The sequence below is a fragment of the Bombus affinis genome, chromosome 6, assembly GCF_024516045.1.
Source record: "Bombus affinis isolate iyBomAffi1 chromosome 6, iyBomAffi1.2, whole genome shotgun sequence".
Classification (NCBI taxonomy): domain Eukaryota; kingdom Metazoa; phylum Arthropoda; class Insecta; order Hymenoptera; family Apidae; genus Bombus; species Bombus affinis.
Window position 1 is genome coordinate 10,888,037 of NC_066349.1, and position 24,804 is coordinate 10,912,840.

Here is a 24,804-nt window from a genome sequence, read left to right on the forward strand (position 1 = left end):
TGCATCGTTCAGAAGCTTTCAAGACGCTGGGCTACGATTCGAGAGGACACTCGATGGAAAGTGGCTGCTCGTCGCCGACTTCTCCGCCGTCTTCTTTCACCCATCCCCCTTGTCGACCGTTCCAACACGCGACACATTGTTCTCGTTGTCTTGTGATCGACTCGCGGCAAGATAGACGAGACGATTAAAACGTTATCATAAGTGTGAGAAGCGTTGTTCGATGCGTCTCGCTGCTAGAAACGTGGAAATAGAAATGTATTTTTCTTTTTTTTTTTATTATTTAATTTGTATTTTACAATTTGTTCAGCTGGACATTTAGTAAAGAAATGTATTTGCGTTTGAAATGATTAGACGATGCGTTTCTTCTGTTAGAAATTTCTTTGTTTTGTCCGTGGCGCGGTTGATTTTTTGTGTTTTAATATTTTTCTTCTTCTTTTTTCTTCTTCTCTTCTTCTTTTTCCCTTTTATCTTCTTCTTTTTTTCTTACATTTTTCCTTCTTCTTCTTTTTCTTTTGTCCTTGTATAACGTATAATGTACAAAATAGTAGTATGAAGAAGAATAGTATAAAACAATATAGGTGGTACAGAAACGAATAGCGTAAACAAAATTTTGAAAAAATTGCAATTGGTCGGAATCGCGAAGAAAACAAGAGAATATCATTCTTTTCGATTTTTCTTATCTGGTTCTTTTAACAAAAATTTAAACGACATATTTTGAAGATTTATGGCAGTTACACACACGCTGACAATTTCACCGAAATCGATGAACGTTACTACGAGTTACAAAACGAATTAAAAATGGCGAAGATCACAGTTTTGAAATTCGCTGTGGTGCACGAGTCTGCGATTTTACCGCAAGTCACCGATCATAGCCGAAGTTTGCCGAATGCACATTTAAATTGGTCGCATCGTTTCGTCTCTATTTAGAAGTGGTTTCTTTGTGAGGAGCGTCGCCTCTTGTTGCATCCCTGCTCTTTGTTCTGCGAACAATTTGAAAGCTGAAAATGCTCTTTCCACGCTGGATTGCGTGGCAGGTACCGCGTGAAAATCGTAGCCAATTTTGCTACACGTGATATCGCCGCATACTTCTTCTGTTTCCAATAGATCATTAAATTCGGTGTCGATGTCGACATCTCTCTTCCTTGTAATTCTCGATTTCCTATACTGATTGAAGTGCTTGTGAATTATCATGCAATTTATCGTCGGAAGGAGAGTCCACTTGGTTTCTCTTTCACTCTCACTCCTCTCACTGATTCTTTTAAGAGAGATAAAAATATTTTTTTTCTTTTTTCTTTCGCTCTGACAATAACAAACGTTCAGGTTTGAAATGCAAAAAAGGAAGCTGCTACTCAATGAATACGACTCGTCAGTAATGTTAACGACAATTGACAATAATCGAATGTAACCAGAACAACATTTTTCGGTGTTGATAATAATTATCGGTAACGAAAAGAAAATTTTGATCATCGACGATGGTTATTGGTAATCAGAATTAAATTTCCATCGTCTGTAATGATTATTCGTAACCAAAACAAAATTTCCATCGTTGATAATGGTTATCGGTAATCTAAAAAATTTTGATCGTTTGTAATGGTTATCGGTAAAGAAAACATTCTTTTCGTCTCCCATAATGGTTATCGGTAACCAAAACGAAATTCTGCTGATCGATAACGATCATTGGTAACCAGAAAAAATTCCGCTCATTTGTATCGGTTACCGGTAGCTAGAATGGAATTCCCATCATTAGTAATGGTTATCGTTGACCAAAACAATTTTTTCGCCGTCGATAAAAATTACCGCTAAACAAAATAAAATTCTCATCGTCGATAATATTTATTGGTAACCAAAAAGAAGAAAAAAACAAATAAAAGAAAAGAAAAATTTCAATCATACATTGGTTAGTGACGAGCGAAATTAAACTTCTATCGTCGACGATGGTTACTCGTAATCGCAGCAATTAAAAGCTAAATATCTCTTGATCGTTTGATTTTCTAAGAAATTTCTTTCAGATTTCTCGATAGCTGACCTCTGTTCGAATAAGAATGAACTTTCTCACCGTGACTTCCCGCGAAACGATGTTTGGCATGACTGTTACTTCGAATCTGTGGCATTATTTTGCGTCTTAAGGAGGGTAGAAATTCTCCCACCAGGTGCATGAATGAGTACTTCCAACCAGATGGTCGAGAGGATAATAGGTGGGTGGGCTAGCCGCGTAGAAAGTTGCATAGGGTCGGTGCACGTAGCCTTGACCCGTTTTCATCGAACGAGCCAGGTCAGGAGAGTGCGTCGGTACCAACGTTATAGAATCGAGCTTTTGCTCGCGTTGCGTGCAGCGCTGGTGCACGGGTACCCGTGCACGCCTACGATTATCGTTATCGTCTTTTCGCCTGTAAACGCGCAAGAAAATGGCAAATGTCGAGGAAAATGAAAGAAAATTGCAAGAGCGCGTGGACTCGTTTCGTGTTTTGTCCAACGGCCACGTGAAACTATGCGTAACGCGTGCGAATTTGTACACGCAAAAACGTAGGAAACGCTTCTTGTAAATAGGTGTTTTTGAAGAGTAAAATTTTTCTTTTCCCTTCGCTGCCTCGTGTTCGTTAAAATATCGAATTTATACGATCGGTTTAATAGAATCGTATAAGCTTTTATAATAAATTGCATCGTGACCCAGCATCAATTTAATAACGTCGTATAACGTTTAATAATAAATTACGTCATAAACATCGTCGCATTTAATAACATCATAGAACGTTTAATAATAAATTACGTCATCGAACATTGTCCATTTAATAAGATCGTATAAGCTGTTCATTCACCAAATCTGTCTCTAGATGCACAAAGTAGAATGTAGGGAAAATTAGCCGAATTATATACAGAGTGCCCCTGGTGTTATTCGATCCATGCAGATATCTCGTAAACTATAGGTTACTCTAAAACGTATGATGTTTTCAATAAAACTTGTTCCGTTTCAAGGGAGATGTGTTACGATGATCAGCAGATTTGTTTAGGTGGAGGCTCCTTCGAGGTCTCAGGATGACCTTCCTTTTCTTAAATGGAACTATACACCATGTTTCCATACACCGTTTTACGACACGCATTCTCTACAGAAAAGTATCCAACTGCAAAATATCTGCAAAATGTCTAGTTTAAGAGATGTTTCAATGTTAATTTCATCGAATCCAGTGTACAAAAGATAAGGAAAACATAACGACAAAAACACTGCATTATTTTTCCTTATCTTCCATACGATAAGTTCTACAAGATTAAAGTTAAAGTAACTTTTGAACCGATTATTTTTCGATGCAAATACCCTAATACTTTTTTGTAGAGAATTAAAAAGTGCATCGAACGGTGTATAAAAAAATATATATTTCCACTTAGAAAGACAAAGATCACCTCTAAATCCCCAAGGTACGTCCACCTACATGAGATTTGTTACCTTCACAGGATTACCAACAGCAACAAGTTTTATAACCATAAACAGTTTTATTTGAAACAAATAACATTTTTTTCTTTTTTTCGAGTTATGTATAGTATATGGAAATAGAGTGAAAGTACTATCGAGTGATATCCACACTGTCGAATTTGCTAGTTGGCACAACAGAGCCAGCAGTCGTTAGTCCAATATAGATATTTAAAAAAAATGTATAATTTAGGAGATATTTACGTGGCTGGATTAGAATGGGACACCCTGTATAGGATGAGCATCGATCAAGCGCTTTGGCAGTCAATTTTGAAGAATTCCACGAAAGTGGAACGAACCAATCGTGAACGGTTCACTATTAATATGCAGTCATGAATTATCCGCATCGTAAACATCATCAATTTAATGATATCGTATAACGTTTAACAGCAAATTACATGATAAACGTCATCGATTTAACCAGTTAGCTGTTGCGGCCTCTTTGAAAAACGTGTACCTGAACTGTGTGGCAAAAAGTAAACGATGACGAGTATAGTCGTCAAGCACGGAGTACATGTGACTGTTGTAACAGAATTAAGTTGCAATGAAACGATTGTTTTATTTTTTAATTTTATTACCGACAGAGCTCGCGATAATCGAAAATATTACCATTTTTTCGTAACGAGTATACTCGTCAGAAACAGCTAATTGGTTAGTAATTTTGCTGGCCATATAATGCAATGATCTAAAAGTTGGTAAAAACAGTGGAGGAGTTTGCAATCGAAGGATATACGAAGTCGAGAATTCCCTGACGATTCGTAATGGAGGTCGGTGGAGAAATGGTGAAAAAACCATCGACTTTAATTAAGGCAGAGTCGGTGAAAGAAGCGACCCGCTTAAATGGGAATTCACCACGGGCGAATCTCCGGTAGAACCACGTTGACCAGCGCGCCTCTATAGTACACGAGAGCGAACTCGAGAATTTCATAATTTCTTGCCCATTCACAGCTCGTTGATGGAGTTAGCCGTTTCCGCGAAACGAGGATGAAATTATCAGGTAGTCGAGAGATTTTCCTTACCTTCGTTTTCTATCGCTATTATTTATCACCGATAAATATTTCTCGCTTGATAAGAACGCTTACGTTTTACTCTCGCTCTATCGTCTCACTATTGTTCTAGAATAATTTCGTTCACACTACAAGCAATTTTATTTTTTTTAAGTAAATTTTAATTGTCTTGAATCATAAATATATATACATATATGTAAAATTCATTTGAAATTAGAACCGAATTTTCCTTTTCCTTTGGCAAAGAAAAATAGGGGAAAATTGATCACGTGATTCTGTTTCTATACACCGTTAACCAATTAGGTATTTCTGACGAGTATACTTGTCACGAAGAAATAGCAATACCTTATGTTACGACGAATACATTCGTCATGTTAGAAAAAAAGATAGAACTTGACGAGTATACTCGTCGTCGCTTACTTTTTGCCACACAGTTCAGGTACACGTTTTTCAAAGATGTCGCAACAGCTAACTGGTTAAAGTGGATGTGGCAGTTGCAGAATAGATGCAACATTCCGACCAATCAACGCTTCGCAAAGAAAAAGTCTTTCTGCTTCGCGTCTTCTGCCAAACTTTCGCTTTCCAGATTCCTTTAGACACTTTCGGTTTCTCGGTCTTTTGTCTGCCCAAGTTCAAGGACCTTTTCTTCGGCCTCGCTCAGCCTGCAAACCATACGCGAATGAATCTTCTCTCAGTTTGCCTTCCGTTGCACATTCTTCGACCGCACTTTTATTCCTTTCAAACGTATTTCAGTGTCAGCGACTTTCCACTTATGAAATATCTCTATCTTTCCGTTACACGGTTTTCCTTGGATCGAATTTTTCCCTTAATTAACATCATCAGCAGCAGCGGCTTTATTTATTGCTTGTTTCCCAGCATCGTGACAGGAACAATGTGTTTTACTGGTCGTGTTTTCACCGACACGAAATTTGTTCCACACGCCAGACTTCACCGACGACAGTTTTTACCGACCGACAGTATTAGCAGAGGAACGTGAGAAAGTATTTTTATTTGTGTAGATTCATTACTGTAATTAACGAGGAATGAAAATTACTAGCTCAAACCTGACACACTGGGCATCACTATGGTCTGTCACAGATTTGGTATTGTTTCGAGGGTTGAAATTACACGGAAACTTAATGTTGATTAATGGAAATCGAAGGGAAACTTATTTCGTCGCTAGCCAACTTGTGCTCTGTATTGGCTTTGGGTTGGCTTTCCTGATCAGGCCGACCATCAACTATCCGCAGCAATAAATCTACAGGAAGAAAAATCCCCTAGCATCTCTCTGTGCTAATACCAGCAGACAGTTGACGCTATTGTTGGTCAAAGCTATTATCGGTGAAGCTTGCGCAGGTAATTTGAATGGAACCCGTGTTTTACACACGTCTTACGTGTTTTTCCTTCTATTATACCCGGTGTCTCGGTATCAACGAATCTTCGTAAACTCGAACAATGTAATTTAAGTATAAAAAGAAAGAGAGACACTACGAGGAAAGAAAGTCAGGAAAACAGCAACGAGTAACGAAACGCGAAGAAAATTAACCACAAGACGAGCATAAATATAGTGGATAGGTGTTATCAAAATATGTACAGGGTGTCTTGGTGTTAAACGACCAAACTTACCAGTTTGTTTTACGAATGGGAACAAGGAGGAAATGTTACGTAAACATAGTTCTGCGAACGCTTTATGAGAAAATTGTAACAAAAAGACGGAACCTGAAGGTAGTAGACTAATATTATCGTGAGAGATGAATCGGTCAGGGAGGACGCATTGTTCGGTTGACGAGGTCGCCAGGTCTTACGCTGTTGGACTTTTATCTACGGGCAAATGATAAAAATGATAATGTGTCGCTCAAGAATTAATTCGAGATACGAACCGATACAAAGGATTCATGTGACGTAGTCAGTGAGCCGAAGCAAGATAAGCATCAAATTCGAAGAGTGAGAAACTTAATCTTCGAAAGATACTGTGTACTCGAAACGAAATAATACTTTTAAGATAGCAACACAAAAGTCTGATTCATTTGACTTTTCATGTTTTTCGCGTAACTTTCCTATAAAGCGCACGTAAACAATATTTTGTGTTACGACGAGTATACTCGTCATGCGTAAAACGTAGTCATAGTTTGCCGTTTAAATTACAATTTAGCAATCGCAGTGACTCGCAGTAATAAAATTAAAAAATAAAACAGTCTTCTCGTTACAACTGTTACGTCATAACTCGTGTTCCACGAGTATACTCGTCGTCGCTTACTGTTTTATCGACGATACTGTCGATATTTCAAGGTTCTCAACGAAAACACGGTATCGACGATACGTACCGATCCTTTTAATTGAGAATCTTGAAATGTTCACAATATACAGGCTGTCCAATTTAAATCGACATCTATGAACACATCTGTAAAAGTAATCGTAATTGGTACCGGGAAACGTTTCGAACAAAAGATAGATGGCTTCGAGGGAGCCGTAATTTCATGCAAATGTCTTTCTCTAGATAAAAACACTAGATAGAAACAACAATGTCGATCGCGTTGGAGCGATTCCCACTTCTAGCAAAACTAAATCTTCTCTAGTGTTTAGTTTTCTTAGACGTCGAAGCCATTGAGTATTTTTTAGCTTTGAATCAATTTGAAGGGTCTCTCAACCTCACAGCTCTTTTCTAGGAACATGCGTTGCACAAATGGTGCAGCTTATACTTACACTTACTTAGATATATTTCTATTATACCATTCATCCACGCATTCCTCTTTCTATTCCGAGAGAACCTCAACAGGTCGAACACTGATCCAGCCCAACCCATATTCTTCTCCCTGTTTTCTACGCGATATCAAAGACAATTTACCGAATGTCCAGCTGTACAAATTAAATAAAAAAGAAAAGACTTCTCCTCAAATGATCTCTCATCGATGAGTTAAAGTGAATTATCTCAATTAATTATCAGGAAATCAAAATTATTTCCTTATCTCGATGACTTGAAATTAAATAGACCTCTGTATGAAAAGGCAGCCGTCTGCTCGAAAATGATGCGTATACGTGAAAGTATAATCGTGACACGAATCGTATCGAATATTCTTGCGAGCATCTGGGAAACTAAGCTCGAGCTGCGGTTACTTGTAGAGGAAAAAATAGCGCGAAACATTGTTCGCTTGGTAAGTTGTTTCCTTCGAGTTGGTTGAAATCGACGAGGTACGCCTTTCTCGGTGTAACTATGAAAAGCAAGCGAAACACGAAAAATTCGATAAGCGTCTGTATGCAAACTTCGGTAAGTGTCCGAGTAAAAAGGTTTTTTACGCAAGGAGCGTCCGACTACTCTGGCGAGTTAACGTAGTCGTAGACCCGCGATATCAAAGGAATTTCAAATGAACTTGAAGCGGGAATTGGATCAAGGAGCGAGGGGACGCGTGAATGACGATTTCCACGATTTTTCTTCGGTAGACGCGGCTCGAATAAAGGTATAAAGCTCGTTAATGCGGTACGTGCGCCGCCAGCGAATAAGTGGATGAGGAAACCTGACCGAGCGGGTTGGTTGAAGAGGTTGGAATTTCCACGGAAAATGCACGCTAGCTATGCGAAAAATCATCGTCGTTATTATTATTCCGGCTTTATTACGTGCCAAAAACGTCGCCGGCTGAATAAATACGGATTAGGATATCACTGTGTTATTTTAATATCTAAGTAAATAAGAAAGTAGAAAAAAAGAGAGAAAAAATGAATTTAATTTCATAGCACTCTCATAGAAAGAAGACTAAAAAGAAAACACCCCACTAACCTCACTAAAGACATAAAATAGACAAACTCGAAAATGGTACCACGCTGGGGGTAGCCATCCACATGTTAATTAGCAATAAAGATAGAAAAATTTACCGAATGTCCAGCTGGACAAATTGTAAAGTACAAATTACACAATAAAAAAAAATTTGATATCGTCGGTGGAAATCTTCCTACAACGACTACGTGCAAGGTTATGTTTTTAAATATTTGTAAGGCACACGTGTATTAAAGTTGTGGAGGAGTAAATCTGTGAGATCAGTTTTAATATACAGAAGAGAAAACGTGTCTTGTTCAAACTTTGGATACGTTTTTAATGTTGGAAACACTGCCACCCATAAATATACGAACAAAGATACGAGAATTGCCGATACTTAGCACGGATCGAACGCTTCCCATTGTTTTTATTTTCTACTCACCTTATTTTTAAGTACTAAATAATGTAACAAAGTTATAGGTTCAAGCGTAAACAATAAACGTAATGAGTAGCTGTTGCAATATTTATGATCACCAGGTTACAGGCTCGATAAAGTAACTTGTTTTCTACCATTCTTCTTTTTCTACAGTGGCTGTAAAAAGTATCGACACGCCATCCTATTTATTGTAGGTTATACACCGATTAACGAGGTGCAGGTATATTAAACTTCGTTCAATAACGATTTAATAGAATTAGTATTTATTAGTACTTTCGTATTTCTTTTTGTAATATCTTTTATATCGTATTCGAAAATTATCTGAAATTAGTCTAAATAAATTTATTCGAGAATACTATTAGGTTGGCAACTAAGTCACTGCAGATTTCGTCGTTAGGTTGGTATTGACAACATCCGCAATCACTTAATTGCCAACCTAATATGAAAATGAAACGTAGAAGAAACGTCGTGAATTGTCGTTGTTTTTCGTTGAGATTATACGAATAAAAAATAAAATATCGATCGAAGAAACATGGATCCGATGTATATTTAAACGATTGTAATTCATTTTATGTCAAAAGTCAGGGATTTATACTGACAAAGAAATAAATAAAGGAAGAAGAATTTAATTAAAAATTATTCTCCCGATTTACGTTGAATTTCATTTAGAAATTTTGATTAGAACTCAGAACGATTTTTCTTTTTTAAGGAACTCCTCTTCTCGGATATAATTTTTTAATCAAATTCTTCTTCCAATTCTAATTGTACGAAAGAATGGGAAAAACACGAGCTAATCTTTCCGTGTGTTCTTTTTTTCTGTTCACAGCTGACAGCAGTTTTCTCCTGGCGAACGCTCAGATCGTCGACTTCCCTATTGTCTATTGCAACGAAAGCTTTTGCAAAATCTCTGGCTATAATCGTGCCGAGGTAAATAGCCTGTTCTCCGCTTTCCTTAAGCCTCTTTCGTCCCACGGCGAACGTTTCGTGGCCGGACTTACCTTTTCAATTTACCCCTTCCACCCTTTTTCAAACTTGTTCCATCGACCAAACCTGCGATAATCGAGTTTCCACGGAGAAATAATTGTTCGGGATATTTTTCTTTATTTTATTTTTTTTTTATTTTTTTATCTTTATTTTTATTTTATTTTTTTTTTAATCAAATTTTTATATTGCAATACTGGCAATTATATTTTTATAATTATAATACAAAGGTAATTTTTTGTTTATTTTATTTGGCAGAAGTTTACAATCAATTCTCATGGAGAATGCAAACGTAATGAGAAGAGGAAATACGAGAAGATACGTTTCAGACGTTTGTTTGGAGTTTTGTTTGATAAAATCTTAATATACTGGGTGGCTCGCAATTTAGTATACAAACTTAGCCGATGTATCGTACGGGTGAAAATACGAGTAGAATTTCGCATAGCAGTGCGTAAATGCCTGGTAGGAAAGTTCTAGGGAAAATATAATGTGCAACAAATACGCTAGTCGATACATTTTTTCTCTTCAACGGAGAATAAAACAAGATACATAGTGTTTGTAGTACACTTTGATGTATGTTTATACATATATCGACACGTATATATAGTACAATAGTTTCGATGTATGTTTGCTGTTCTCGTGCGTGAGATTCGATCTCGAAACGATAAATTCTAATATTTCTTCGAACATTTTAAAACTTTGCACCGATAGAGATGGAAAATGCTTGCACACGCAAACATAAATATCTATAGCTTTACGTTCGTGTATTTTTGTTGCGAGACACCCCGTATAGTAAGCAAAAAACACTTCGATTTATCTGATTTTTTTATTGAGGACTAATGAGCCAATTTGTTTTTTTAATTCGAAACGATACCCGAAGCGCGTTATGATAATCGAAGGTTGCACTATCCGATGAAAATTCATCAAAGTCATCGGAGATAACAGAGAGCTGCAAAATTTATACGATGGCGAGGATAAGCTCGTAGCGTGCTAAAAAAGTGAGAAACGCCAAAAAGTCTCAGAGAGAAACATTTTCTAACCCGCCTCACGAATTCACCATCGTATCGGAATACCTCGGTGAAACTCCCATATACCAGCCATTTTCTCAGCAACTTTGCACGCTAGTTCGACGTTTCTTAAACTTTCTTCGTCCGCCAACCTAATTTGTCTAGAACAATTTTACGCATCTCCGGTTTTTACAACATAGAAACATACGGTACACGTAATCGACATGCAAAAGAATTATTATTATTGTTTTTGTTATTATTATCCATTTTGAGCCATAGCTTGTTATGTTTATAATTTAATTTAATTTGCTAGATTCGCGTATTGACCAGATGAATACGCTTGTTCATCTTCGCGCGAGGAATTAAATTTTGCCCGAACGTTCGAACGTAGCAGAGCTTCTTCGACGTTTCTCGGAGTTCGCGATATTTCGATTTTGACAATCGTCGATGACGAGCACGTCGTTTCGCCGCAGATATTTCGTATAAAATGTTACGTGCGTGTTTAAGACCATTTGAGAAATCGTTGAAACTTCTACGCTAATTCCAAGCAGAAATCTACAATAGTTGAACGATTTTTTGAAAAGCTGTCGTCATCCGCCTGTATCGATTAATAATTTCACGAATTCTTCTCCGTCGTTCATTGACAGATGATTGACATTCTTCGTTTCGCCGGTCGCTGACGATTGCAATAAATTTTCACCGTCCTATGAAGCTGAGTTTGCATTGGTCCAGTGGCGTTCCAGTCCAGTCCAGTGGTCCAATCCAGCACTTGTTTGTAACTGGTATAATCTACGTTCGAGTAACGTTCCAGCGTAACTGAAATCGTGTAGACTCGATATTCAGTGCTGGCTGAATGTGTCATTCCAGTAAGCAATTCAGTGCAACGACTGGATGGAAGATCCTCCTTCCAATTCAATTTTTACCTGCACCGTCGAGAACAGTGTCACTGGAATCGTGTAGCTCGACGTCCAATGCTGGCTGAAGAATAGTACGATTTATCCAATGCCATTAACCAGCTAACTGCGTTCGACGTATATATACGTCAATGCAAAACTTTGCTCCGACGTATATATACGTCAATGTGAAACTTTGCTTTGACGTATATATACGTCAATGTAAAACTTTTCTTCGACGTATATATACGTCAATGCAAAATTTTGCTTCGGTACGGCTGACGTGTATATTCGTCGTGTAAAATAGAAAATTAGCATTTACTGTAAGAACTCAAAATTTTAGTAAAAGGTAATATAAATTACATTTAGCTTTCTTTGTATTTCCACTAAAAATATGATGTATTTTACAAAAAAAGTCTGATTATTTGATTATTCTCTTTGGTATATCGATTATACTCCGTATAATGTACTGCTTTTTATAAATTCAGTTGATTATTTTCCCCATCGCATTGGCTGATTCTCCGAATTGTTTTCTGCACTTCACTTTATTAGTTCTCGGCAATTTCTAAGTTTTTAATAACAACACCTTTCTCTCCAACGAATTGTTAATTTCTTCATCGAATAAAACTGCAACCTTCCCTCGTCTAGCTTTACTTTTCTCGTGAAATTTATGAATACTCGACGTATATACTCGTCGTTGCTCGATTTCAATCCCGTAAGGGATTTTTAACGCTAACCCCCGCGGTTAACCGCTTAAAGTCTACGAAATTTCACGTGTGTTCGACAAACACCGACACGGAACAGTTTCTAGCCGAACAACTGGAACGTAGTCGCTCGATCCAGCGACAGGACCAATGCAAACGCAGCTTAACTCTGTTAATTCTGATGCCGTACGAGCGATTCATAGCTTCAGGAAGCGCCGCGCTAGCTCAACTTTTAAACTAATTTCATTCGCGAAAATCACGCCCGATAATCGGATTATCCTGGCCGTTTAGCGCGGACGTAGCCGGTTTAACGCGATTGTAGTTCGTCGCACCTGCCCCAGGCCGGTTTCCATCTAATTTCCCGATAACTCACGCCGCGAAAAAACATTCACCGTGTACCTAATCTCACGACGATTCTCTCATTTCGCTTAATTACCAATTCTCCTCCTTAGTTCGTTCTCTCGTGAATTAAATTCACCAGGTTACGTTGGATTTATCGTAGCTAGAAACGTCCCGAAGCACAATGAATCGAATTTAGCGCTTAGCCACCGTACGATTTCCATTATACGCGTGGAAGCGTAATGGAAATGTTTATGGCATTCGTTCTTGGAAAGATGCGATGGTTGTAGCGTAATTGAGAGACGAAATTGAATTTCTTTTGTTTTTTTTTCGGTTTTCTCGGTCTAAATATGGTAGAAAATGCTATGTACGATGATTCGATGATAGGAGAATTGGTAGATGTAAGGTCAGACGTTGGGATATTCAGTCGTTGCGTATAAAGTTACTCTCTGATCATTTAGACACACCTTTTCCCAATAAACATAATGTTTTTTAATAAAAATGTATATCTCAGTTTTGTTCACTTTTCGTTGGAATATTTTTAAATAAAAATACCGTACATTGTTCGCTTATATCTCGAGCAAGTGAATATAATGCAATCCGAGACGTTGAAAGCTCAAAGTTTTCTAATAAATTTCTTCGTATTCGCGGTAACTTTTTTAAACGGAAAGCGATAAAAAGATAATTCGAGTTAGAGTAGTGGGGGAATTTGTAGTTTGAAATATTTGATGAATTCTTACTTCCAAACGTTTACTATTCTCGAATTCAACATTTTCGTCAATTGGTTGCTTAAAACTCGTGCCAATCTTCAATATGAAACTTTCGCCAATTGTGTCAAATTTTTGCCGATTTCTATTTCAAGGTTAGAATCTCATGATTTCTGACTCGCGAATTTTCACCAATTTCTAATTCGCCATTTTCGCAGTTATCTTTACTCATTTTTTTATTGATAATTGTTCCTGATAAAAAAAGTCCTTGATAATTATCACTCGCAGAATCTCGTGATTTCTGACCCGCGAATTTTCACCAATTTCTAATTCGCCATTTTCGCAACGAATTTTCACTTCGCAATTTCTAGCATAAAGCTGTGGCGAATTGGGGTTAGGTCAAATTTCTCTCAATTTCTCATTTAAACTACTCGCCAACTTTGACTCCCGATTTTTTGCCACCTCGTACTTGGACATTTTTGAAAATTTCTATACATTCGTCCTTTCTTTATTTTGGCCAAATTCCAACATCCAGCCATGGAAACTGGTATACGCTAAAACTTTCGTCGTCTTCAACGACGAATAGGTTAGATAGCGATGTAAGTGGATTAATCTGCCGTCAGGTTATGCAAAAGTCCTGCCGCTGCGGATTCATGTACGGGGAGTTGACGGACAAAGATACGATCGCCAGGATCGAGGAATGCCTCGAGGGCCAGATTCACGATCAATTCGAGATCCTGCTGTACAAGAAGAACAGTAAGTACCCCTATGATATTTACTTCGCATGGGAGAAGCTTAAGTGTGGTGTTCGTGGCTTCTTTCATCGTTGGAATCGACGATTTCCACTTTAAAGGCAAACAAAAATCAAATCCACGTTTCGGACAGGTTGAAGATCTCTTTGATGGAATTTTTACCAGAAATTCCCAAATTGTTAAGCAGTTAGCCGTTGCGAGCTTTTTGAGAAGCGCGTAGCTAACACGTGTGGCAAGAAACAAGCGATGACGAGTATACTCGTCAAACACAGAGTATGTGTGGCTGTTGTAACAGAATTAAGCTATAATGAAGTGACTGTTTTATTTTAAATTTTGTTACTGACGGAGCTGGCGAAAACAGAAAATATTGCCATTTCTTCGCGACGAGTATACTCGTCGAATAGAGTTAACTGGTCAAGGAGAGACTCGTTTCGACAAAGATGTTCTTACGAATCTTCTAACCTCTAAAATGAGCAGATTCGTTCGTTTCGATCGAGTTTCTCTCGCAAGTTTCCCAATTGTTTGAGAAGTCAGTTCTTACGATATATAAGAAGATACGCGTATAAAGAGGAAGATATAAGAAGATTCCCTTTTTCTTGAAACGTTTCAAAGTAAAAAACTGCCAAAAAGATCGAGACAAAGAATTCATAAAATTCTTGAAGTAAAAATAATCGAAGTTTCCAAGCTACAAATTTGCAATAATTGTAATATAAAATTAAGCTCGTGGAAGATAAAAACCAATTAACGTCCCTCGTAAGATTTTTCGAATATTTTTACGAAACTTTCTACTATCGCGCTATGCTTGACAACCAACTGTACGTATAACTATATTTATTTAGAAAATTGAGTATACGAAGAGTGTAATAACAATAGGTGACGATATTGGTACATGCGTTACGAAGAACGTGGAGGCGATTTAAGAAGGAACGCCTTTGGGGCCTATAGATGGCCGGAAGTCGTCGATTGCCGGCGAAATGATTCTGACAGAACGCCTCGAGGCACGAAAACGACGTATCATTGTGCATGCTCGACGCTGGTCGACCACCGAATACCGAACTCTGTCTGCATTCATCTGTATAATCGTGGACTGTCGGCTTCGAGAGTTTCCCGTGTGTTTTCACGTGTTGTTGGTTGTCGTCACTGTCGCCTGGTTCACGCAGACTCGCCTCGTGTATCAGTACGAGTACTTATATATTACTACTACAACACGAGTATATCAGAAATCGAAAGAGAAAGAGAGAGAGACTCTCCCTTTTGTCTTCATTGACCATTCTACTGTTCATTTCTGAATAGTCATTTCTTTTTCTATTTTCGTTAGGTTGGTGCGTATGAAACCGTCGTCTTCTCTAATGATTTCCTTTCTTTCTTCGATCTTTCTTTTATCTCACTAATTATTAGTGAGTATCTCATATATTTGAATACTTAAATACTAATTTATTAAATACGAGGCGTAACCAGAAATTAAGTTCCGATCAACTGTTCGAAGAACGTGTGAAGAACCAAGATTTGTTTCGATTCTATTCGATTTATTCGATGTTATTTGATCTAGGTATCTTTCGTTACAACCGCCATTCCTGTCTCAACGTTTATCGTAACGTAGCAGGGGTTCTCCGTTTGTCTTCGACATACTCCTCCACCGCGTGTTCGCATAACCGTTGTTCCATCAGGGGTCCTTCGAATCATCGTTTCCTGCGAGGTGTTATCCATTCAAGATCTTTCTCGATCTTACAAAGAAAGAAATGGCAATTTGGAACGACGCGTCGATCGCTCGTAACGGAATCGCGGACACGTTTCTTTAGATCCGCCGTAATGGAAGGCGAGCGATCAAAACGTTTACGATCGAGTATCTGGTTTCTCAGCCAGTATAATCTTATTACCGTGAAGTGATGCGATTCGACCGTAAATTCCTTTTGTGGACGAACGTTTCCAGCGTTCAACGAGCGTGAAAGTGCGACAAACGGCACCTCGTCGTCGCTCAGACTTTCAGTTCTTATCACCGTCTTAAACTAAATGGAACTTCAACGATTGAAGAGCCTGCCGCGATGAAAAGGCTGCTCCACTCTCGGGTAATTTGAGCAAACCGATCAAATTAGCGTCTTTGAGTAAATTTGTGTAAATTAGAGTTGGTTTGAGCAAATCTGAATAAATTCGTCCGAATTTGAACAAGTTTGAACAAGTTTGAGCGAGTTCGAACATATTTGAGCGAACTTGTGTAAATTTTCACGAGTTTGAACAAATTTGAATAAATCCGTGCGAATTCGAGCAAGCTTGAGCAAGTTTGAGCGAGTTTGAGCGAGTTTGAGTAAACTTGTGAAAATTTGAGCGAGTTTGGACAAATCTGGATACATTCGGATGAATTTGAATGTTTGAAGAAAATTGAACGAGTTGGGTAAATTTGAGCGAGTGTGCCATATCGAGCTTTCTTCGAATCGTATCTCATTACTCAAAAATTACTGTTTCTTTATTCTTATCATACTCAAACGAAAGATGAAATTTTTTAAAATAAAACAGAATGTGTGCTTCTAAGAAAAAGCGCACAAAGAGCAGAGCTGCCTCCTTCTCGCTGCAAACCCGTCGATTAATTATAAAAAGTAAGACGAAATTTGTAATTGGTAATTTATAATTTATGCCAACATACGAACGAAGCTGGCTGACCTTTTGCAAATACATCGCGTCACTTCGTATGGCTTCTATACGTAAACGCCTGTTACTTTCTGGACAACCCTCGTATTATCGACGTACGTCTGTATTAATATTTATCTGCCTATAACAATGTTCAACATACTCGTATCAGGTTTCTCTACTGATTATTATATTTAATACTTTCGTATCAAATTTCTACGTTAAATATCACGTGCAACGTTTCTTTTCTCTCATTTGTGACGGGTTGGAAATGGAATGTACGTGGAAAAGAGGAGATGTACGTACGGCAAGAGGAAATATAGACAGGCGGAGGAAAATTAAATTGGCGTAATAAGATACACAGTACAGCAGCTTAAGAGTAACAGAGCTTATACGGACATGTGTACGTATCTGATTGAAATAATTTGCAGGATATTCTCGAGTTTGCTATTCCCAAGGATTACGTAAAGAACTCGTAGAATTTGAAAATTCTTCGAACGTTACGTTCTTCCGCGAATTTCTCGTTTCGAAATGGTACGAGATTCGTTCCAAGATTTTTGGACATCGTCCAGAGTTCTCTTGCGCGATGATTTTCGAACCAATAGTATCGCTACGATAAATTGGCAATTATTAATAAATTGCTTCTTGCGACTTTTAACTACTACCGCGTCGTCAATCTATAGCACTAAACTCACCAGACTCGGCCAAATGACCGGTTTCGATATTTTATTTAAAATTCTACGTTCGTCGTTATATTTTTCTTCGAATTGTTAGTTCGTCCATTTCATTTTATGCAAATTCCTGTATCAACAAAAATCGGGAAATCGATTAATCGGATAATACGAGGATTTACATAAAGTTGGAGAAACAAGAAAAATAACGACGAAGTTAAATGAAATAAAATTTTGAAACCGATCGTTTCAACGGAACTGGTAAGATTAGCGTTAAATTCTTCATTGTGTAAAATTGTTCATAGGAATCGTAATATTGCATTTACGTATAATTGTATCAACGTTCGGTAAATGTACGTTACGATAATAGCAGGATAAGAATGTGGAAGCAGTAGCAGGAGCCTGTAAAATTGGAATTTCACGGAAACGATATTTCATATGCACCAGCCTGACATCTCATTCACGATTGACGACATTCTCAGTCACGACTCTTCTAATTCCTCTATTTTCCTTTATTTTTCATTTGTTACTTTTTTCTGATTCTCCGAGTTTTGTACGCCACTTTCGCGATCTGATATATCGGCCATCGAGATCGAAGCTTTCGGGCAAGTTGCGACCGTTGCCAACGAAATATCCCAAAACTTTCAAATTAACTTCGAAATCGAACGACCGACGCTGTACCGAAATTTGGAATATTTCCGAAGGACGCAAACTACGCGAAAGTCTCAACTTTGACACGGTGACGCGCGAAAGTCTTCGGATGGATCCTTTGTTTTACATTGCACAAGCGTTGCTCCCAAAAAGCAGTGAAAAAGGACAGAAAAAGAAGAATATATTAGGTTGGCAACTAAGTAATTGCGGATTTTGTCATTAGATGGCATTGGTAGAATCCGCAGTCCCTTAGTTGCCAATCCAATAACAAGAAAATACATAACGATGTACGTAATGTATTTTACAAAAAGTTCATAGCAGTCCTACAAATGGACAAATGCAGAAGCAAGCATGGAATTTCTACAAGAAATAAAGAATTTCTTTTATAGTCGATCATCTAACTGTCGTTGATTAATGTTATATTGGGTTGGCAACTAAGTGGTTGTGGATTTTGTCATTAGATGGCATTGACAGAATCGGCAGTCCCTTAGTTGCCAACCCAATAACAAGAAAATACATAACGATGTACGTAATGTATTTTACAAAAAGATCATAGCAGCCCTACAAATGGACAAATACAGGGGCAAGCGTGGAATTTCTACGAGAAATGAAGAATTTTTTTATAATCGATTGTCTAACTATCGTTGATTAATGTTATATTGGGTTGGCAACTAAGTGGTTGCGGATTTTGTCATTAGGTGGCGTTGACAAAATCCGCAATCACTTAGTTGTCAATTACGTAACAACATTCGTTTGCTCTACAACTTTCTATTTTGTTTACTTGCGTGCAATTACCGATTAACAAATTCTTGAAAATATTGCTAAACGTATCGATTTTCCTACGGTTTCTTTGAAACTTTAACGATATTGTATTTAGTTATAGCATTATCGACGCACGATAGAATTTGTAAAGAGTCTAAATTTGCCAAAATGGAAGTATTCAGGTCCAAATTGACGGTAGATCGTTACAATAAAAGCTGGAAAAATCGCTTCTTGATGATTATAGCCGATAAAAGCTACTTGTACAAAGTCGTGTAAAACGTTGTATGAACAAAAATCGAGCTGCAACTTCACCGTTTTGTGCTACGATTTTCAAACCGAATTTCGTGCCTGTCGTAACACGTGTGCGACAGCCAACGGTTGGAACACCAGTTTCCCCATCAACGTTAATATTCTGCCACCGATCCTCGTCCGGTTTTAACTTTATCCAGATAATCGGAAAAATATGGTAACGCTTTTCGCCTGCATCGAAGTTTCACGTACGCCTCGAATGGTACAGGATTTTCCACTGAAATTTCTCGTATTTTCCATAATCCAAAGTTGCTGCTATCCCATGTTTAATACTAAGCGTACCGACACTTAGCGTACGTCTATTCTTACGAATGGCATGCTCGAATGAGGACCAATTACGAGATACACGTTGTTCCTCTTTTTAGAAAGAAATTTTCAATTTATTGTAGGAAATAACACACAATGTAAGTTTCAAATAACATGAGATAGACAAAATTTCGGACACGCGCGAGGAATATTCTTCGCCTTTTACCGTTTACTTTCGAGGGACGTCGTTGCACTGCAAATACCTCGATACATCGCTTTTGCAATGTAAAGAAAAAGATCTGTAGAGAAGCTTTCGTTATCGACGGTTCAGTTACGATTCGATTGAAATTCACTCGCAACTCGCGAAAGCGGATTTATCGGCGGTCGATGCGATTGCTCGTTGAGCAAAAAAAAAAAAAAGAAACTCGACAGCGACCAGTAACGAGTTGAGATTGTGTCGGAAGGAATCCCAGACAGATTGAAAACTCCAACGAATAATCCAACAAGTGTAAAAGAAAAAAAGAAAAATAAACCCGCCCTCTAGAGATGATCCTAGCGATCTCCTAGCGATCCTAGCGATCTTCTAGCGATCTCCTGACGATCCAGCCGTGCGAAATAACGAGAGTGATCGTGTTCTGTTTAAAGGTGCCCCACGAGGTATGTCTAGCTCAGGTTCGCAAAAGAGTGCTCGAAAAACCCACCAGTAAGTCACCCTCGAATCTAACTATAACAAAAACTATAACAAAACACCTAATTTATTATATATATATATATATATCTATAATTTATATATATTTATACATAGATATATACGTAAATATAAGTATACAGTTAGACATATCAATATTCGGTAGAGTCTCCGTATTCGTTGCTTCGTATAGAAGACGATGATTTGGATATCGTGTTACTTGTTGTACGAGAATATCAGATGTTTGTCGTAGCTTAAAAATACGTGTGAAAAATGTTCTCTTCTTAACGTTTAACCGTACGGATAGATTTTTCACGAAAATGAAATTGCCCTGTCCGTTTCGTTAATTGGAAAGAAAATGCTTGTGATCGAAGCATTTTTCTCTTTGAATCTTCTTCGAAATATGTGCTGTGATTGAGACTGATAATCGTACAATTTCTCACTAACTTTTGTTTTAATTTATTTTTGATTTGTTATATTTATTTGAACTTATTTATTACGATGTATTAGGTTGTCCGAAAAGTTTCTTGCGTTTCATAAGGTGATAATAGATGAACAACAATTACTATTTTATATTATTGATGGAATTGTCATGGAACAGTCAATTATGGAATTAGGTATGATCCATTTCGTTATATTTCTATTATTATGTTCGTGCATAATTCAATAAACTAATATAAAAAAAACATTGTGCGTCTATTATTTTCTTATAAAAGAAAAGAAACTTTTCGGACAACCCAATATCGTAAGTTGTCTGTTTGTCAAAATTGTTTTCCCCTTCGCGTCACGTTAGACACTCGGTGTGGGGTAAAAGTATCGACGTTAATTTCTTCTGCCAATGTTAGTCGTACAAGATAAATCTATTTCGCAATTCTAGCTATTTGCAAAGATTACTATGTGGATTATGTTACGGAGCTTAAATAAGCTTCCATGTATTTGAGTAACGTAGAAATGAAAGAATTTTTTCTTCAAAATCTATGGTTCGATCGATCTTATCGATTTTAGGAAGAAATTGTTTATTGTATTTTGAAGCAGCTGTGAACGGTTCGTATTCTCGTAAAATAAGCGATATTGTGTTTAACGCTAACCGTACCAGGCCCGGTGAAATAATTGCTTCCAAAATTTAATTTAAAATGTCTCTTTTGTTCGTCTAACTTTATGTAAATTCTGACATAAACAAAAATTGAAAAATTGATTAATTAGACAACAATGACCAGTTTCAAAATTTAATTCCAAATCACACCTTCGTCGTTATTTCTTCCGTTCGTCTAACTTTTACATAAATTCTGACATTAACAAAAATTGAGAAATTGATTAATTAGATAACAACGACCGGTTTGAGAATTTAATTTCAAATTGCACCTTCGTCGTTATTTCTCGTCTAACTTTACGTAAATTCTGACATTTAAAAAAACAGAAGAAATAACGATGAATGCACAACTTGAAATGAAATTTTCAAACCGGTCATTCGATCGGACCTGCTTACGTTAGTGTTAAATCATCTTCTCTCGTACGGAATTACCAATACAGAGAAAACGCCGTAACCGAATATCAATCGATGTGAGATAACTGTGTATCTACAGATATTGTATTAATATACATGTCGAGGTATATTGTATACGATTGTTATACACCCATCTTTAGCCTGAACAAGAGACGACACACGTACAAGGATCGTCGAACGATCCCGGGACCAAGGGGCGGCCATAATGAGAGGACACTATTCGACCTCCCATCTACTCTTGATTTCAGTTAATTCCCCCCTGAAATCTTTGTCCTAAGTACTAGACACACGTATTACAACACGTATCTATCGGCATTTTTGCCAGATTTTGTCCTTTTGCCAGCCAGGCGAACGACACGCCATTCTTTACGACGATATATCTCCACGATTTATCATTTATGTTTCTCTTTTCTCTACAATTTTTTTTTCTATGAATACTATTGTTGCGGGTTTTAGTCGTTGTTGCTTGGCTACAATCTTTTTTCGTAGTAACGATTTTTTAGAAAACGATTTTTGGGAATGTTCAAGTTATTTTTCACACGGAGATGATATTTGCACAGTATTGAAGAAATTTCTGTGTTTTATTTTTTACGTTGATCTTTTCGTCAACGGCGTCGGTTCTTTTTACCAATGGTAGTTTCGAGACGTTTTTAAATGAATTGAAGATTTGGTTACTTGGAGATGAACGTTTGGGAAATCTTATTCCCGTGGAAATTGCAAATTTTGGAAAGGGGAAATTTTGGGAGCGAATGTTTGGACATTCTGAATTTCGGAAGTCATTTTGGAAAATCAAAGTTCCGCAGGATCGAAATTTTGGGAAGTTCGAATTTTTGATATTGCGAATTTTGGAAAATTCGGGTTTCGCGCACCGCAAATTTTAAAGAATCCAAATTTTCCGGTTGTAGGTTTGAAATTTTGGGAAGATTAAATTTTGGAAAACCCGAGTTTCGAGGATGGAAGAATAAAAAAAAATCAAATTTTCCGGTAGTGGGTCTGAAATTTTGGAAAGCTCGAATTGTGGACATTGCGACATTTTGGAAATCTGGGTTTCGAGAACCGAAAATTTTTAAAAACCCAAATTTTCCGGTAGTGGGTCTGAAATTTTAGAATTTTGGAAAATTCCAATTTCGAAAAATTCCAATTTCGGAAAATCCAGATTTCGCAAATACCGAATTTCAAGAATCCTAAATTTGTTGTCGCCTCGGATTTCTAAAACATGCAAATTTTGAAAATCCAAAGTTTCAAAGAATCCCAATCTTTGAGAGTCCGGTAATTTGCAAACTCAAATACCGAAAGACCAGAATCTAAAAAATTCCAAATTTCGCCAATTTGAAACATACAAAATATTCTCGAAATATTCGAAGCATATTCGAAAATTTAGTGGCGAGAATCGATGCGAAGAAACATATTCACACTGTTCGTTTAACTTCTAACAATTCTACTCATCGTTGCTACAAAAAAAAAAAAAAAAAAAGATTTTCATCGTTTGCCAAACGATCGTTTCAATTTTCAAAAAAATCGTGGCGGTGTCGTCGTGCAGAAAACAAGATCGTTGAACAATTATGGCGTTCACTTTTCTATAATCGATCGGGTAAAGTTCGCCAGGCACGTAGGCAAGCAGAGAGTAAGTTGGCCGTGTGTTTCGTCTTAATCGAGGCTATTGCGAGGTCGTTGTGATTAACGTTGACTATCTAAAAGGTGGCGAGCTCCAGTTTGTCACAATCGAAAACACTCGTAATTACCATTATTCAGCCGTAATATATAGGTGGCCCTTCGTAGACAAATGATATTTCCCTTTTGTCCAAAGAAACCATCTCGTGCGGGGTTTGTAATCGATTGGAAATTCGTTCGAACATCCGCGAAGATGAAATTCAACTGGACAAAATATCTGAAAATAATTCTACGATTGAGAATAACTCACTATCGTTGCTTGGCGGCGTCGATCGTGGCACTGTTCTTGAAACACGTACGTTTTAGAGGAGAGACTCTAAATTTTCCAATGTATTTTCAAATGTACAATAATATTTTCAAAATGTACATTTCTTTAAATATGTAATTTGTCAATTTGTAAATGTAGCTGCCCTCTGACGCCAAACTCGTGTAATTACATACATATATGTTGGCAACTAAGTGATTGCGGATTTTGTCATTAGGTGGTATTGACAAAATCCGCAATCGCTTAATTGCCAACCCAATATATATTTGAAATATATAAATAATAAATTAAAAATGCATATACTTATATAAAGAAATAAAATAAAAATAATATATATAATATTATGTAATACAAAAAAATATACAATTATATGTGTAATATTAGGTTATCCGGAAAGTGTCTTTCTTTCGCAAACGTGTTTCTTACAACAGTGCACCTTCATACAAACGTGAAACCCAGTCTGTGAAATGTCACGGTGTTTATCTCAACGGAACAAAATGAATCGTACGTAATTCGACAAAATAATATAGAACAAAAACGTTGTGCGTCTATTATTCCCTCCTAAAAGGAAAGAAACTTTTCGGGTAACCTAACATAATATTAGGTTATCCAGAAAGTCTTTCTTTCCCAAACTTGTTTTTTACAACAGTGCACCTTCGTACAAACGTGAAACCAAGTCTGTGAAATGTCATGGTGTTTATCTCATCAGGACAAAATGGATCGTACGTAATTCGACAAAATAATATAGAACAAAAACGTTGTGCGTCTATTATTCCCTCGTAAAAGGAAAGAAACTTTTCGGACAACCTAATATATATATGGTGTGTCACGTGACGAGGACAGAGACAGGCAAAGCAGAGCAGTTGGCTAAAATTCGATAAAGGCAGAAGTGAAATTTTCTCAGCTGTGGCATTAACGACGTCTAGCAGCGATCGTACGGAATGTTCAACGAATCGATGGTTACCGGAAGAATGAAATAAACGCCGGGTTTATTACGAAGCGTGGAAGGTGGAGATCGATGTGCGATTAATTTCAATACGTGTTTCAATAACATCGAAATATCGTGGAAACGAAGATTCGATGGAAATTATCGGAGAATGTACGACGTTTAAAACGATTGGTTATTGAAATTCGGTTCGGTAAATTAAGTAACTGCGAAAATGATAAATCGTCGATGGCGAGCAGATCGATGAATGGAATATGCAAACGCGTTTAAACGACACGCAGATGTCGAGGCGATAAGAATTTAATGGAAATCGTTGATTCGCGTGTCCCAAATTAAAAAAAAAAAAAAAGAAAAAATACTCTTTGGAAGCGCGTGAAATTCTTTCATTTGTTTCTTTCTTTTTCTTTTTTTTCGGATGTCAATCGGCAAATT

The 24,804-nt window shown here is 37.3% G+C and overlaps 1 protein-coding gene across 9 annotated transcripts in view; it reads left to right on the top strand.

The window, feature by feature from the left end:
• The window catches only part of LOC126917692 (potassium voltage-gated channel protein eag), a 157,913-nt gene that overhangs the window by 98,050 nt on the left and 35,059 nt on the right, over positions 1–24,804 (top strand). For 5 of the 9 annotated variants that reach the window (XM_050724864.1, XM_050724868.1, XM_050724867.1 and 2 more), the window contains exons 3-6: positions 9,481–9,581; positions 13,909–14,041; positions 19,944–20,001; positions 21,631–21,737. In XM_050724864.1, the coding sequence (XP_050580821.1) occupies positions 9,481–9,581; positions 13,909–14,041; positions 19,944–20,001; positions 21,631–21,737 (399 nt within the window). Of the gene's footprint in view, positions 1–8,855; positions 8,875–9,480; positions 9,582–13,908; positions 14,042–19,943; positions 20,002–21,630; positions 21,738–24,804 lie in introns of those variants that run through there. The other 4 variants (XM_050724870.1, XM_050724871.1, XM_050724873.1 and 1 more) reach the window with 2 other exon arrangements.